Genomic DNA, 16,993 nt, shown 5'->3' with positions numbered 1-16,993 from the left:
CATTTTTCAGAGGTTTTTTAACCCTCGAATGGAATTACGGGTCAATTTGAACCTTTTGATATTTTAAAACTGATTTACAAGGACTTATGAATCAAGCCACAAACAAGTTTATCTTGGACTTGCTTCCTTCTGCTCTAACAATGTTCCCTAACTCTGAGGATTGGTTTTACTAGCAGGACAATGCTCCATGCCACACAACCAGGTCAATCAAGGTGTAGATGGAGGACCACTGGATCAAGTCCCTGTCATGGCCAGCCCAATCTCCAGACCTGAACCCCATTGAAAACTTCTGGAATGTGATCAAGAGGAAGATGGATGGGCACAAGCCATCAGTCAAAGCCGAGCTGCTTGAATTTTATCACCAGGAGTGGCATAAAGTCACCCAACAACAATGTGAAAGACTGGTAGAGAGCATGCAAATACAGATGAAAGCTGTGATTGAAATTGAGGGTTATTCCACCAAATATTGATTTCTAAACTCTTCTTAAGTTAAAATATGAGTATTGTGTTATTTCAAAATGAATATATGACCTTATTTTCTTTGCATTATTTGAGGTCTGAAAACACGGCATATTTTTTGTTATTTTGACTAGTTGTCATTTTCTGAAAATAAATAGTCTCAGGGTAAAAATGCCGCTAAAAGTGCCAAAAATGCCCCTGAAATACAAAATCTGGAGGCAAAAAATACCCACATAAAGAATTCTTCTATGTAGACATACTTATACATGTTATAAGATTACATTGATTGAAGTTAAGGTTTGTTTGTTTATGATTTAACATCATGCCAGCTACCATGGCTATCTTCATGATGAAAGTTAAAATACAATAAAAGGCATGGTGATTAAAAACCTATATAAAAGGTTTTTAATGTATATCATTAATAGAAATGCTGATTCAATTTAAGAGTTAAATTTTCAATCTACTTATTTATATAAAGAATGTATATTATTGGAATAATTAAACATAAGAAATTGACATACACTCACCTAAAGGATTATTAGGAACACCATACTAATACTGTGTTTGACCCCCTTTCGCCTTCAGAACTGCCTTAATTCTACGTGGCATTGATTCAACAAGGTGCTGAAAGCATTCTTTAGAAATGTTGGCCCATATTGATAGGATAGCATCTTGCAGTTGATGGAGATTTGTGGGATGCACATCCAGGGCACGAAGCTCCCGTTCCACCACATCCCAAAGATGCTCTATTGGGTTGAGATCTGGTGACTGTGGGGGCCATTTTAGTACAGTGAACTCATTGTCATGTCCAAGAAACCAATTTGAAATGATTCGAGCTTCGTGACATGGTGCATTATCCTGCTGGAAGTAGCCATCAGAGGATGGGTACATGGTGGCCATAAAGGGATGGACATGGTCAGAAACAATGCTCAGGTAGGCCGTGGCATTTAAACAATGCCCAATTGGCACTAAGGGGCCTAAAGTGTGCCAAGAAAACATCCCCCACACCATTACACCACCACCACAAGCCTGCACAGTGGTAACAAGGCATGATGGATCCATGTTCTCATTCTGTTTACGCCAAATTCTGACTCTACCATCTGAATGTCTCAACAGAAATCGAGACTCATCAGACCAGGCAACATTTTTCCAGTCTTCAACTGTCCAATTTTGGTGAGCTCTTGCAAATTGTAGCCTCTTTTTCCTATTTGTAGTGGAGATGAGTGGTACCCGGTGGGGTCTTCTGCTGTTGTAGCCCATTCACCTCAAGGTTGTGTGTGTTGTGGCTTCACAAATGCTTTGCTGCATACCTCGGTTGTAACGAGTGGTTATTTCAGGCAAAGTTGCTCTTCTATCAGCTTGAATCAGTCGGCCCATTCTCCTCTGACCTCTAGCATCAACAAGGCATTTTCGCCCACAGGACTGCCGCATACTGGATGTTTTTCCCTTTTCACACCATTCTTTGTAAACCATAGAAATGGTTGTGCGTGAAAATCCCAGTAACTGAGCAGATTGTGAAATACTCAGACCGGCCTGTCTGGCACCAACAACCATGCCACGCTCAAAATTGCTTAAATCATCTTTCTTTCCCATTCTGACATTCAGTTTGGAGTTCAGGACATTGTCTTGACCAGGACCACACCCCTAAATGCATTGAAGCAACTGCCATGTGATTGGTTGATTAGATAATTGCATTAATAAGAAATTGAACAGGTGTTCCTAATAATCCTTTAGGTGAGTGTAAATGATGACACTGTGTATATTTTCTTTTATTTGGTTACCCTTTAAAAGTAAAAAATCAAAACCAGGGACAAAATATTGCCTCTTAATAGAAGTACATTTCTGACCATGTACTCTAAAGATTCAACCACCCACCTGAGCAAAATTACTAATGCCCACAGTTGCCACGCCACTGTCCACACGAACCCATTTGTGTTTGTCTGTGAACTTCAGTTCTGCAGAGTTACAAACAGAGCAGGAGGTTTGTTTGGGTTTCAACTGGACCATGATAACAAGACAACCTAGATTTAACATAACTGTGTTCATTAATATGCTGTCAATCATACATGTAATGTAATTAACTCGTATGTAACTTGATCACTACCAAAGCACCATATCGTAATATTTATAATTCCAGCATCAGTGTTTTTTTTGTTGTTGTTTTTTTTACTCTAATGTATAGTATATGGCATGAAAATCCTAAACTTTTGCGTGCGGCACTTATAAACATTCATAAGTGTGGATACCTGGGCATAATCGTGTGGTTGTGCTCAGAGATCTATTACAGCATGTATTTGCCAACAGTCTAGCTGAAATCACGGCGTTTTTGTGTGAAATTCGAGGCAGTGAGGAGGTCAAACCAACAGAAGCACATCATAATATTGTGCACATAGCCATTACTTCTCTGACGTACATCGGCGTGCCACGATGAAGCCATCATTAATGGGACTTGAGCGCGAGAACTCGCATGTGACATAAATAAAACATTTTCAAAATCAAGATTTTAGGTTGAATACAGGCCTAAATGTTTATGTAAAATGTGTACTTTTGGGCTCCACTTTTTGGGAAGTGTAGTTGCTTTAACTGATTACAATCTTTAATAAGGTTGTCTTTATTAAGGAGAGTCTTGTGTTGTGTGAAGCTGAAAAGTGGACTGTTTATTTGAGAGATGCTGAAAAGCGAACCCCCATGTGACGCTGGTGAAGATGGTGGTGCAAGATGAGCCGGAGGCCTTGCTGGAGCTCTTCGAGCGCATGGCCTAAGCTCTGGAATGGCCGCGGGCGCAATGGGAACTCCACCTCCTACAGCTGCTGAACAGGGAGGCCCAACTCATGACCCAACTCACGACCCAACAACTCCCAGTCGACAAACTCCTGAGGTGAAGAAAGCCATCCTGTAGCAGGTCGGCCACTCTCCCAAAGAGCATCGCCTGTGGATCCCAAATAAACAGTCCACCTGACGTACCAAATATCTGTGAGTATTGGGGAGTACATACCTAGCCTTGGTGGATTCAGTTTGTAACCAAACCTCCATTCATCAATGCTTGGTTCAAAATGGAGCATTGGATACAAATAACCTTGTGAAGGTGAGGTGTGCATGGGGATATTTTTGATTATCCTGCAGTGATCGTCACAATTCTATTTTGGGGTCAAAAGCATAACATTGAGGCTGTGGTTAGTTCCCACCTTCACCCATCCACTAATTTTGGGTTCTAATTGGCTGGCTTTTCCCAAATTGTTAAAGGGGTTGTGTTTGGATGGGTCCTGTAATACAGTGGTACAGTCTGGGGTGTGCAATGTGCAATGCAATGTGCAATGCGGAGCAGAGGTTGTCTACATCTGCTCTGCATCAGGTTGACGTAAGGGAGGGGAAAGCCTCGACTTCCCCAGCCTTTAAGGGAATTCTCACTGGTGATTTCCCTCTGGAAAAGACGTGAGACGAGACTCTTAAGCACATGTTTGACCAAGTGAAATTAATCGATGGTCAGCACCTCAGCTGACAAGGCGACAAGGCTGCCCTAAGAACAGTGAGGTCCAAACTGTCCTGTGCCATCAGAGAGGCAAAGCACGCACACGTCCAGAGAATCCACAGTCACTTCCAGGACAGCGGCGACACACGTTGAAGATCCATCCTTCCAGATGCACTGAACGACTTCTACACTAGGTTTGAAGCACAGAATGACATGGTGGCGAGGAAGACCACCCCTCCTCCCAACGACCAGGTGCTCTGCCTTACCATGGCTGATGTGAGGAAAACTCTACGTAGAGTCAACCCACGGAAGGCTGCTGGACCAGAGAACATTCCTGGCAGAGTGCTCAGAGGATGTGCAGACCAGCTGGCAGATGTTCTTACCAACATCTTCAACATCTCTCTGAGCAGCGCCATTGTTCCAACGTGCTTCAAGGTCACCACCATCGTCCCCATGCCAAAGAAGTCTTCAGTGTCCTGCCTCAACGACTACGTCCCATCGCACTCACACCCATCATCATGAAGCGCTTCGAGAGGCTCGTTATGAGGCACATTAAGACCCAGCTGCCCCCCTCACTAGACCCACTGAAGTTTGCAAAGCCGAACAGACGAAGCCATCACCACCACCCTCCATCTGGCCCTCACCCACCTAGATAAAAAGGACTCATACATTCAAATGCTGTTCATAGACTTCAACTCAGCATTCAACACAATAATTCCTCAGCACCTGATAGGAAAGCTGAACCTGCTAGGCCTGGACACCTCCCTCTGCAACTGGATGCTGGACTTCCTGACTGGGAGACCTCAGTCAGTTCGGATCGGGAACAGCATCTCCACCACCACACTGAGCACTGGGGCCCCCCAGGGCTGTGTGCTCAGTCCACTGCTGTTCGCTCTGCTGACACACGGCTGTGCAGCAATGCAACGCTCAAACCACAGCGTCAAGTTCCGCAGCCGTCTGCCCGGAGGGGTCACTGCCGGCCGTTGATAGCCGGCCTGCTATCCACTGATGAAGGGGAGGAGCAGTTCTGTCTGCCAGGGGCCGAAGGACTCGATGCTGTCCTCCAGGGGAGGGGTTGAGGACCAGGCGACAGCGTGTCCGGGACTGGTGTACTGGTGTACCTGAATCCGGCCGACTGTGGATAAAGACGCACCGGAGGCACCAGTTCGAGAGAGAGAGATGCACACGGCCACGTTGCATGCGTGTCTGTGTTTATGTTTCTTTTATGTTGAGTTTCTTATTAAACTTTGTGTGTACTGTTCAGCTGATTCCTGCCTCCTCCTTGCCCTTCCTTGAACTGTTACAGGTTTATATGCTATTTTTATCAACTACTGTAAATAAATAAAACTTAAATAGTGTGGTTTGTATGCTCTTTTTAGCATCTTTTAGCTTTTTGGAGTTCACTTTAATAGTGCGGTTTACATGCTCTTTTTATCAACTTTGAGCTTTTGGAGATAAAATAAATAGTGCTGTTTACATGCTATTTTTATCAACTTTTGGAGTTCACTTTAATAGTGCTGTTTATATTTACATTTATGTATTTGGCAGACGCTTTTATCCAAAGCGACTTACAGTGCACTTATTTCAGGGACAATCCCCCCCGGAGCAACCTGGAGTTAAGTGCCTTGCTTAAGGACACAATGGTGGTGGCTGTGGGGCTTGAATCAACATCCTTCTGATTACCAGATTACCAGTTATGTGCTTTAGACCACTACACCACCACCACTCATATATGCTATTTTCATCAACTTTGAGCTTTTTGAAGTTCACTGAAATAGTGCGGTTTATATGCTCTTTTTTTTTTTTAGCATCTTTTAGCTTTTTGGAGTTCACATAAATAGTGCAATTTTATTTTTATTTATTTTTTCAACTTTTTGGAGTTCACTTTAATAGTGCGGTTTATATTATATCTATGCATCTTAACTCTAAGAGACACAAGCAGTGATATTCATAATATTTTCCATTTCCCATTGAAAGTGCTTTTTTGTAATATATATTTTTTTAAATTGTGAATTCTATGCGACTTTAGCATGCTGTGACATTCAATATGCCTATTTTTAATGCCAAAGCTGCTGTTTTGACACAGTTCAGAGTTTCAACTACTGTTGTGTAGTTTTTACCCATTTGCAATAAAAATAGGAATTATTTAATACATGTAATATATAAATATGTATAATACAGTGAACAGACTTATATTAATTTTACGGCTGGAGAAGGACATGACTCTTGTCTCCTACACCTTACGATAATGCCAGTCACGTGTGTGTTTATCGGTATTTTACAATGACATTAGAGTCGAATTTAATATCGGAACTATGCGTTGATCTTTCTGACGGACAATTAGAGTTTAATTAGCTACATGTTGGATATCCCCCCTGCATCCATTATAATAGCGCTTTGTGCAGAACAGGATCAGACTGTATAAAGTTAAAGAAAGGTAAAGCGAAATATTAGGCTACACGCTGTTGATGTTTTACTTCATAAATCAGGTAGATGTTGAAAGTGCGCACTTACCTGCGCGCAGGTGCGCGTGCCTCTGTCCTCATTCCGCAAGCGCGCACAGGTAAATCATCCTCTTCCTCTCACTGTACAGAAAATGGACGTTTATCCGTCACTACTCTGGCATAAACTGCATTAGTTTGATTTCTATTCACAGAGTGATTTTTAACATGATTAGTCTTGTATGAATCATTTTTATCATTCGACGGAGAGGTTTTAATCGACCCTCTTAAAATGAAACTCATTTCATAATCGTTGAAGGACGTCCGTCGCTCTGAGATGAACGACCAGCGGGACATTAAACTGTTTTTACTCTGTACACTTTTCATCTTCAAACTCTTTGTGCTCCAAGGTAGGTTACATTTAAATAGCCTTCTTATTTCTTCCCAAAATGTAAATGTTCATTGCACGTGACCGTTACAAAAATGGACCATGATAACCATAGTTCCGTTTAAATAACATCAAATTGTGGTCATTTTACCACCACTGTTATCTGAAATTACCGAACACTGTTTGAATGACATCCCATATTAATTACGATTTTTTTTAAAGATTTGCTAATTTCAATTTCATAAAAAAAAAAATAAAAAAAATCCATTAAATTTAATTGTTTAATTGTTAACTAAATTAAATGAAAAAAACTATAACTTTTTTTTTTTTTTTTTTTATAAATTTAGTTAAAGATTACTCTATTCATATTGATTGAATTATGCTATTAAACTTTAATGCATAAATATTTTAATAATAATAATTATATATATATATATATATATATATATATATATTGTATATCATTATTTATAAAGTGTGTTAAAAATTACTCAATTAAATTTGTTATTAAATTGAAATGCATACATCTAAAATATATATATATATATATATATATATATATATATATATATATATATATATATATATTTAAAAATAACAAGATTTTCTTATAATGTGTGTAATTGTACTAGAGTAGTTTTCTTTAGATTAGGCGCAATACCTACACTTATTCTGGTGAATAGTAACAGTTAATGAATATTCATGAGTTTGGTTGAAATTCTTTTGCTTTTGACAGGATTTATTTGCCAGGAGTCAAAGTCAGAACATAAACTGCCCAGGTATGTGTTTTATTAGCTTATAACCATAGTTTCTATGGCATTAGATGATTAAATCTGTTTCAAAGATTGATTTTAGATTAATTATGACTTTAAAACCCTAATGAACCGGGTACTCTGAGCACAGAGACAGTGTCAAGTTATACATGCAACCATAGATAAGCTGTTAAGTGTTTGGTCTAATGTTTTGCCATGTAACCATTAAACCAGGTCTTTGAGAATCATGTGCTCCATCAGTGTGACTGAGTCTGTATGGCATCTTAAGTGTTTGTGAACCTTTAGTCTCATAGTCACTGTGCTTTTAAGACTGCTCTCTTTGTACCACTTTTAAAAGGAGGGTTAATGCACTGCGGCAGAAACGGGATCTCTTCCGTGAAGAGGTGAGTATACCAAAGAGAAAGCGACAAGGGAGTAACCTCACACACACACACACACACACACACACACTCACAAATACTGAGATACACTCTCAATGCTGACAAAGCTGTCTTTGTGGAGTTTACACAAATGCAACGGCTACTGAAAGCTGCGTTCCCAAATACCTGCAGTGGCAAACCCTGGTGAGGAGACGCCAAGTCGAGGTCACCAACATGGCTTGCAGACTTACAGGCTAGACGTAGCATTGTTACCATTATAGCCCATAAGACCCACAGGCTTGCTAATATTCTCTTAAAAGAGCTCATGCTTTGGTTTGACAAGTGTAGTTCTTTTCTTGTGTTGTTGACGTATTTCTGATTGAAACAGGAAGTAGGGCGTGGCATATCGAATGGCTTGTTCTTATTTTGTTTAAATAGCCAATAGACATTAGTTTAGTCACAGCCATGAACCATGATTTGCTACTTGCTGTTGTTTGTCGGCAGCAGGCAGCACATTTCAGAAACGTAGGACGGCAGGTGAAGAGTCATTTATTTTCATGAAGAAAGCCATACCTGATTGGAGGGATTGGTCCAAGGACCCCCAGGGGGCCGCTAGGGGGTTATAGGGGTCAGCATAAAATTTGAGTGAAAATAAATATATAATAAACAAATCTGCAAATAATTATACATATATATATATATATATGTATTATTCTTTACTATTTGTTTATATTATACACTACTGTTCAAATGTTTAGGGTCACTTACATTTTTCACATTTTAGAATAATAGTAAAGTCTTTACAACTATGGAAAAATAGAAAATGTTGTGATTAAAACTGTGTTATATTTTAGTGTCTTCAAAGTTATGATTGCCTAGATCATTTTCCTAGACTTCCACTTTGCCTAGATTTTGTAGAAATTTACTCTTGGCATTTTCTCAACCAATTTCTTGAGGTATCACCCTGGGATGGTTTTTAAACCATATTGAAGGAGTTTCCATCTTTATGTTGGGCACTTAGTGGCACTTTTTCTTAATTATTCGGTCAAAGTCATCAATTTAAAAAAAAAAAAATGTTTTATAAAATTTTTGTTTTATAATGAAATAAATGTATATGTTGGCACAATTATATTTTTGTCTACAAAAATAATTTCAGACATTTAAGCATACATTTTTACGATCATGAGAAACATTTCAGGCAAGTGACCCCAAACCTTTGAATGGTGGTGAGTGTGTGTGTGTGTGTGTGTGTGTGTGTGTGTGTGTGTATACGTATATATATATATATATATATATATATATATATATATATATATATATATATATATATATTAAACTGAAAATATACATTTTATCTGAATATACATATATATATATTTTAAGTGTGTATTTCATATTAATGAATGGGTAAGTACATACAGTATACAATATATATGTATTGTACATATTGTATATAATATATTATCTTTTTAGGGATCTTGTCATCATCACTCATGTTATTCTAGCTTGCTCATTAGTTGAATTCCACTATTTCCTGTAAAGCTGCTTTGGAAAAATAATTACTGCAAAAACACTATACAAATATTAATATATAGCATAAATATATAAAAATACTAATATTTATCTAATATGATATTATTGGGTAGAAAACAAACTAATATTTTGTTTAAAAAATACATTTTATTAAGGCAGTGCAAATATCAACAAAAAACATCTTTGCACTAAGTGCAATCAGTGCTCAATGCTATTTACACTCCTAATTAAATACTGAAATACAGTATATTCTGCATGTTAATTGTCTTTATTTAGAGTCCCACAGACACCTTACAACAACCCCTAAACCTAACCCTAACCTTCCCTTTCAAAAATGAACCAAGGTTTCACAACAGTAACCATAGTTTCACCATGGTATTTTGTAGTAAAATCATAGTAAAACACAAAATTAAACATTTTATATTAACACCATATTACTGTAGTAACACCATGGTTAATTGCATTAAAACTGTAGCAAAAAATCATGGTTGCAACAATATTACTATAGTAAAAGGATTGTTGATTTTACCTGCATCAAACCCTTATTTTAACTCCCCACCATGTCCAAAAAAAAAAAAACATTATATTCATTTGTATTTATTATATAAGTAGTATTAAAGGAAATATTTAGAGTGGAGACAGGAGACAGCATGGGAAAAGTGTGACAAAGGGGGAATCGATCCCAGGATGTCCACTTGATAAAAACTCATCATCACTGTCTTTACACAACACTCTATGACTTTACGACTTTAACTTCTGTGTTTACATCAGACTATTGGAGTGCAAATAGCCTTGCTGTGTGGCAGGTGCTAATCACGCCTAGTGCAAATAGGCACTCAGTTTTATCAATCTGTTTTGACTGCAGTACAATAAAAAATAAATTATAATTATTTGATTTAGAGACTAAACATTGCCTTAGTACCAATATTTTCCCTCAGAGAGTATAAATGTATTGGTTTGAATAAAAATGAACTGTTTACTGTAGCTGCTTTTATATTTTGGGAAGGGGTCCCTCGCAAGGGAAACATCATATTTGAGTGTCATTGGCTTTAAATAGTTTGAAATCCTTTGTGCTACCTGATTCATTGGAGAAACTATAATCCAACCTAAACAACCCCTAAACCTAATCCTAACCAAACAAGTGCTTTCCTCATAAACATTAATGAGTGTTCCCCTGCCATCCCACGATTCAGAAACTGCTGACAGGCAGTAATGGAGGGAGGGACTATCTCATTCTAGAGAGCATTCGATTGGACAAATGTAGATTGTTATATACCTGTGAGTGTAAGCTAAGTTTGGTCTGTTTTGCCAGAAGAGAAAGAATGCAAAGTTTAAATTGTCCAAGTTTGTCTGCTTAAAGTTAGTTTTAGTTGAACACTTTTAGTAATCCCTTGGGCCCACCACCCATTGGAGAAACCGCAGGAGTCGGGTGCGCTGCCATTTGGGTGGCAGTGAAGGCCGTGGGTCTCGACGGACCAGACCCGGGCGCCAAAGTCTAGCTCTAGTGTCGTGGAACGTCACCTCGCTGGGGGGGAAGGAGCCGGAACTGGTGAGGGAGGTGGAGCAGTTGGATCTGGTGGGGCTTACATCTATGCACAGTCTTGGCTCTGGATCCGTTCTCCTGGATAGGGGATGGACTCTATTCTTGTCTGCAGTTTCCCAGGGTGTGAGGCGGCGGGCGGTGTGGGGATACTCATGAGTCCCCGGCTGAGCGCCGCTACGTTGGAGTTTACTCCGGTGGACGACAGGGTCACCTCCCTACGCCTACAGGTTGTCGGGGGGAAAATTCTGACTGTTGTTTGTGCATATGCACCGAACAGCAGTTCAGAGTATTGGCCCCCTGGGGGTCCCCGGATTCTTGGAGACCCTGAATGGAGTGCTGAATAGGGCCCCAGTAGGGGACTCCATCGTGATGCTGGGTGACTTCAACGCGCACTTGGGAAATGACAGGGACACCTGGAAAGGCATTATTGGGAGGAACGGCCTCCCCATTCTGAACCCGAGTGGATGTTTGCTATTAGACTTCTGTGCTAGTCATGGATTATCTATAACAAACACCATGTTCGAAGATAAGGATGCTCATAAGTGTACATGGTACCAGAGCACCCTAGGCCGAAGGTCGATGATCGATTTTGTAATCGTGTCGTCGGATCTGAGGCCATATGTTTTGGACACTCGGGTAAAGAGAGGGGCAGAGCTGTCAACCGATCACCATCTTGTGGTGAGTTGGGTCAGGGGGTGGGGAAAGACTCTGGACAGACCTGGGAAGCCTAAGCGAGTAGTGCGGGTGAACTGGGAACGTTTGGAGGAGGCCCCTGTCCACGAGATCTTCAACTCACACCTCCGGCTGAGTTTTTCAGGCATCCCTGCAGAGGTTGGGGACATTGAACCGGAGTGGGCAATGTTCAAATCTTCCATTGCCGAAGCTGCGGTGGAGAGCAGCCTAAAGGTTTTAGGTGCCTCAAAGGGCGGTAACCCTCGAACTCCGTGGTGGACACTGGTGGGAAGGGAAGCCATCTGACTGCAAAAAGAGGCCTTACGGGATTTGTTGTTCTGGAGGTCTCCGGAGGCAGTTGCAAGATACCGACAGGCTTGAAGGGCTGTGGCTTCTGCCGTGAGTAAGGCAAAGCAGTGGGTGTGGGAAAAGTTCGGAGAAGCCATGGAGAAGGACTTCCAATTCCTGTATGTCCAAAGCGAGAGCTGTGTCTGGGTCCTCGGCATGAAGTCGAGTTCGTTCCATGTGGGGGATGGTCTCCGCCAGGACTGCGCTTTGTCACCAATCCTGTTTGTGATATTCATGGACAGGATATCGAGGCGTAGTCGGGGTGGGGAAGTTGTGCGGTTCGGTGGGCTGGGGATCTCATCGCTGCTTTTTGCAGATGATGTGGTCTTTCTGTCATCATTGGTCCATGACCTTCAGCTCTCACTGGATCACTTGGCAGTCGAGTGTGAAGCGGCTGGGATGAGGATTAGCACCTCTAAATTTGAGGCCATGGTTCTCAGCAGGAAACTAATGGAGTGCGTTCTCTGGGTAGGGAAGGAGGTATTGCCCCAAGTGAAGGAGTTCAAGTACCTCGGGGTCTTGTTCACGAGTGAGGGGATAATGGAGCGGGAGGTTGCCCGGAGAATTAGGGCAGTGGGGGGGGGGCGGTATTGCACTTGATCTATCGCACCGTTGTCACGAAAAGTGAGCTGAGCCGGAAGGCAAAGCTCTCAATCTACTGGTCAATTTTCGTTCCTACCCTCACCTATGGTCATGAATGCTGGGTCATGACCGAAAGAACTAGGCCGCGAGTAGAAGTGGCCGAAATGGGCTTCCTCAGAAGGGTGGCGGGCTTCTCCCTTAGAGATAGGGTGAGGAGCTCAGTCATCCGTGAGGAGCTCGGAGTAGAGCCGCTGCTCCTTTGCGTCGAAAGGAGCCATTTGAGGTGGTTTGGGCATCTGGTAAGGATGCCCCCTGGGCGCCTCCCTAGGGAGGTGTTTCAGGCACGTCCACCTGGGAGGAGGCCTCGGGGAAGACCCAGGATTAAGTGGAGGGATTACATCTCCACACTGGTCTGGGAACGCCTCTGGGTCCCCCAGTCAGAGCTAGTTAATATGGCTCGGGATAGGGAAGTTTGGGGCCCCCTGCTGGAGCTGCTGACCCCGTGACCCGACTTGGGATAAGCGGTTGAAGATGGATGGATGGACTTTTAGTAAATAACTAGCATATACAGTAGATGTCCCTAAAGCACAAAGACATATACTAAAATCCACAAATGCCCTAGGGGTTTTTTAATATTAATGTTAGGAATGTATAATATATATGTGACTGTATTGATTAATTAATTTGTTTTATTTGCGAAGGCCGATATCATAGGAAGAAAATATCAAGCTTGTTTTTTTTGTTTTTTTCAATTCAAGCAGTATACTCTTTTCTGTACCAGGCTTCAAAAGTACTAAACATTATTGTACATAAATATATTCTACTTTACATTATAATGTTTCAATGCCTGATTATTTTGTAGCATGTATATTTCTAGTTTGGAGTGCTGTTTAAAAAACAAACATAAAAAAAGAAGGCAAAACAGCATAAATTTATAATATCTACTATCATATCGCCTTTCCATTAAAACCATAATTAGCTATCATGCAAAATTTCTATATAGGATAATTTCTAAATAATATAATTTTGCTCCGCAGACTCTTAGTGCAGTGCTATCTGATTCTGCACTCCCGCGAAGAGTTCTTCATAATTATACAGCAAGAGATGCTTCAACAGGTATTGTATGACCTATGTACACACACACACACACACACACACACACACACACACACACTCCACGCATATGCAAAAGTACATAAAATGTTTGTAGGAAAAAAAGAGTAGCAATATTAATTATGATGTTTAGTTTTGATACACCTATGTATAAAGCTTATATCCTGTTTTGCGTTCTTCTAAAAAGCTACTTCAGAAATGACCAAACATCCACATACATTCAGTTCCTTTACACACTTTATACACACATTCGCTCTTTGTCTTAAGCCTGATATGCTGAAAATGGCTTCGTTAATGTTTTCACATTCAAATATTGCATGTTTAGTTACAGTAGATACTGACATCTTACATGACACTAACACTCTTAACCTGAACTGCTGACACTGATGGGTGTTTGCCAGGGGTCTCAAACTCAAATGAGCTAGGGGCCACTGCTGCAAACATCATCTGATTGGAGGGCCACGTCAGTGTTCAAGAATATTTTTTTATTTCAAATATTGTATAACACAAAACTGCAGACAGAAAGTGCAAGTCTTTTTATCTCTTTTTAGACACCTGTGCTAGCAACCTTAGCTTATAAATAAAATAATAATAAAATACATATTTATTAAAATTATAAAAACAAACCAAAAAGCATAAAAACAGGTATATGTGTGTGTTTCACACGAAATACAAATATTTTCCTCTCATAACTTATTTAAACCTGGCAAGGAACTGATAAATGAAATACCAGAATGCATTACTTCTTGCTAACACAACAAATAACTCTCTCAAACACAAATATACATTTGTATCCACATTTTAACTGCTCTTTAACTGTAAACTATTTATTTGAACTTATTGTATTGCCCTCAACAAACAAATCATCTTTGAGCCCATTTGTGCTTTATTTCTTGCCAGATACTTGGCAGCGCTTGTGCTCACAAAGCTGAGTCACATTTGCTCTAATGGAAGTTGCAGTTGAAACTCTGAGTACAGCTTCAAGATGGGCATCTGTAAGCCTTGATCTGTACTTGCTTTTGGTAAAGTTCACTGTTGAGAACAATTTCTCACACACATATGTACTTCCAAACAGGCACAGTACATGACTGAAAATTCTGGACAGCTCTGGGAATGATGGAAGCAGCTCTCTCAGAAAAATTCCAATCTTGTCTGCTTTTCCCTGTGCCTCTCTGAATTTAAATTTAGTTCACTGTTGCACTGCAAGTCAATAATTTCATTTTGCAAAATGCTGGGGACACTCTCCACATCAGCTGAGAAGGGGTCTGCAAATAGCTGAAAGGTGTCACGGTGTACCTTAAAGTCAGGAAAACATTCATCAAACTCTCGCTGCAGGTTTTCAATAGCAGAGACATATTCATCACCACTGAAAGCTGTGCCCTCTTCCACCAAAGATCTGCATGCAGCAAAATGACAGAGGTTTGCTGCAAACAGTTGAGTTTTCCACAATCTCAGTTTTGTGGAGAAAGCTTTCACACTCTTATAGGCTGTTGTGTTGAGCTGACCAGGGCCCTGCAGCTTTAGGTTCAGGATGTTTAGTTCTTATGTTATGTCCACAAGGAATGCCAAATCCATTATCCATTTTGGATCATCAAGCTCTGGAATATTCAGCCTGCCATTTTCCATGAATCTCCTCACTTCAGCTCTTAACTCAAAAAATCTCTTCAACACGTTTCCCCTGCTACTGAGGTGCCAGGCAAAGTACAGCACATCACCGTACGATGTCACAATTTCTTCCAAAAAGGCCCGGAACTGGCGGTGTTGTAAACCTCTGGACCTGATATAATTAACACATTTCAGGACAACAGACATCACATGTTCAAAATTCAAGCATTTGCCACACAGTTGATGTTGATGTATAATGCAGTGCAGAGCAATAGCTGGATCAGCATCTTCTTCCTCTAACTTTCTCTGTACCAGTGCTACCAGTCCGTTTTTCTTGCCTGTCATGGACGGTGCTCCATCAGTGGTAATGCCCACCAGTCTGTTCCACGGCACACCAAGCCACTCAATCGCACCGCACAGCTGCTGAAATATGTCTTTTGATGTGGTACGGCCATACATTGGACACAAACTCTGCAACTCTTCTGTCACCTCAAACTTGTCATCAACACCCCTGATGAAAATTGCCAGCTGAGCATTGTCCGTTTTGTCAGTACTTTCATCAAGCGCAACAAAGTACGCAATTAAACTGCGGGCTCTGTCCTGTAACTGTTCATAGATGTTGCCCGACAGTCCATTAATCCGCTCGGCCACAGTGTTTGCTGATAGAGCAACGTTGTTGATAAACTCCTCTTTTCGTGACAGAGAATATCAGCAACTCGCAACATACAGTCCTTCACAAACTGCCCTTCGGTGAATGGTTTTCCCGCTTTGGCAATCAATTCACTGACCACATAGATTGCTTCAACTGCAGCATCAGCGCCCTTACCGGCTTAGTGGAAAAGTTCTTGCTGGGATAGTAGTCCTTTTTGTAGCTGCTCGGCTCGTTGTCTCCTGTCATCATCTTCCTTGTATTTCTCATCATGCTCGCCGTGTTTAGTCAAATAATGACGCCTGAGATTTTATTCCTTAAAAACAGCGAGTTTCTCTTTACGTATGAGGCAGATCGCATTTCCACCGAACTCAACAAAGAAATATTGTAATGTCCATCTTTCTTGAAACTGTCTATGCTCGCTATCCACCTTTCTCTGAAAGCCACATACTTTCCCTCCTCGTGGTCGTCTTCGTGTCGTGAACTTCGTGTTGTTCCACACCTGCACACTTCGTTTGCAATTATTTAGCAATTTCAAAATAAGTGTTTTTTTAATTACATTTTTTTTTATTATCTAAAAATGTTGTTATGGGGGTAATTATTGTGGGGGTAAAACAATAAATAGAAAATACCCTCAAGGGCCGAATCACATTATTATTTTGACATCAAGTCGCGGGCCGGAATTGGGCCGGACCTGGGCCGGAAGTGGCCCGCGGGCCGGCAGTTTGAGACCCCTGGTGTTTGCTATGTGGTGCTGGAATAATCCACGAGGTTCCCGCTCAGCTTCTTAAATTTGAGTCCCGCCTTCATCGATTTGATCTGAAATGACATTGACGAACGGTGTTAGACTACCGTGCATGCTAAAAAGTAAACATTTTAAAACCATTATGTTATTCCTGCAACATCTTAATGACAATTAGACAGTGGTGCATAACGGACTGCAGCAGAACCGCAGCATGGATATCAATTATTGGCCATATCTGATTATTGGGGGGTGGGGGGGGGTGGGGGGGCTTAATTATTTGGAAAAAAGAAATGCAATTTCCTCGGCAGCCTGTT

At 40.8% G+C, this 16,993-nt stretch overlaps 1 protein-coding gene across 1 annotated transcript in view; it reads left to right on the top strand.

The window, feature by feature from the left end:
* Positions 1-3,244: 3,244 nt before the first annotated feature.
* The window catches only part of otogl (otogelin-like), an 84,851-nt gene continuing 71,102 nt past the window's right edge, over positions 3,245-16,993 (top strand). Inside the window, exons 1-3 of the mRNA XM_052151908.1 lie at positions 3,245-3,354; positions 7,868-7,913; positions 13,605-13,683. Coding sequence (XP_052007868.1) covers positions 3,245-3,354; positions 7,868-7,913; positions 13,605-13,683 — 235 coding nt within the window. The remainder of the gene's footprint in view (positions 3,355-7,867; positions 7,914-13,604; positions 13,684-16,993) is intronic.

The sequence above is a fragment of the Xyrauchen texanus genome, chromosome 21, assembly GCF_025860055.1.
Source record: "Xyrauchen texanus isolate HMW12.3.18 chromosome 21, RBS_HiC_50CHRs, whole genome shotgun sequence".
Taxonomy (NCBI): domain Eukaryota; kingdom Metazoa; phylum Chordata; class Actinopteri; order Cypriniformes; family Catostomidae; genus Xyrauchen; species Xyrauchen texanus.
Note: the sequence above shows the minus strand (reverse complement) of the source record. Positions and strands in the feature narration are given on the sequence as shown.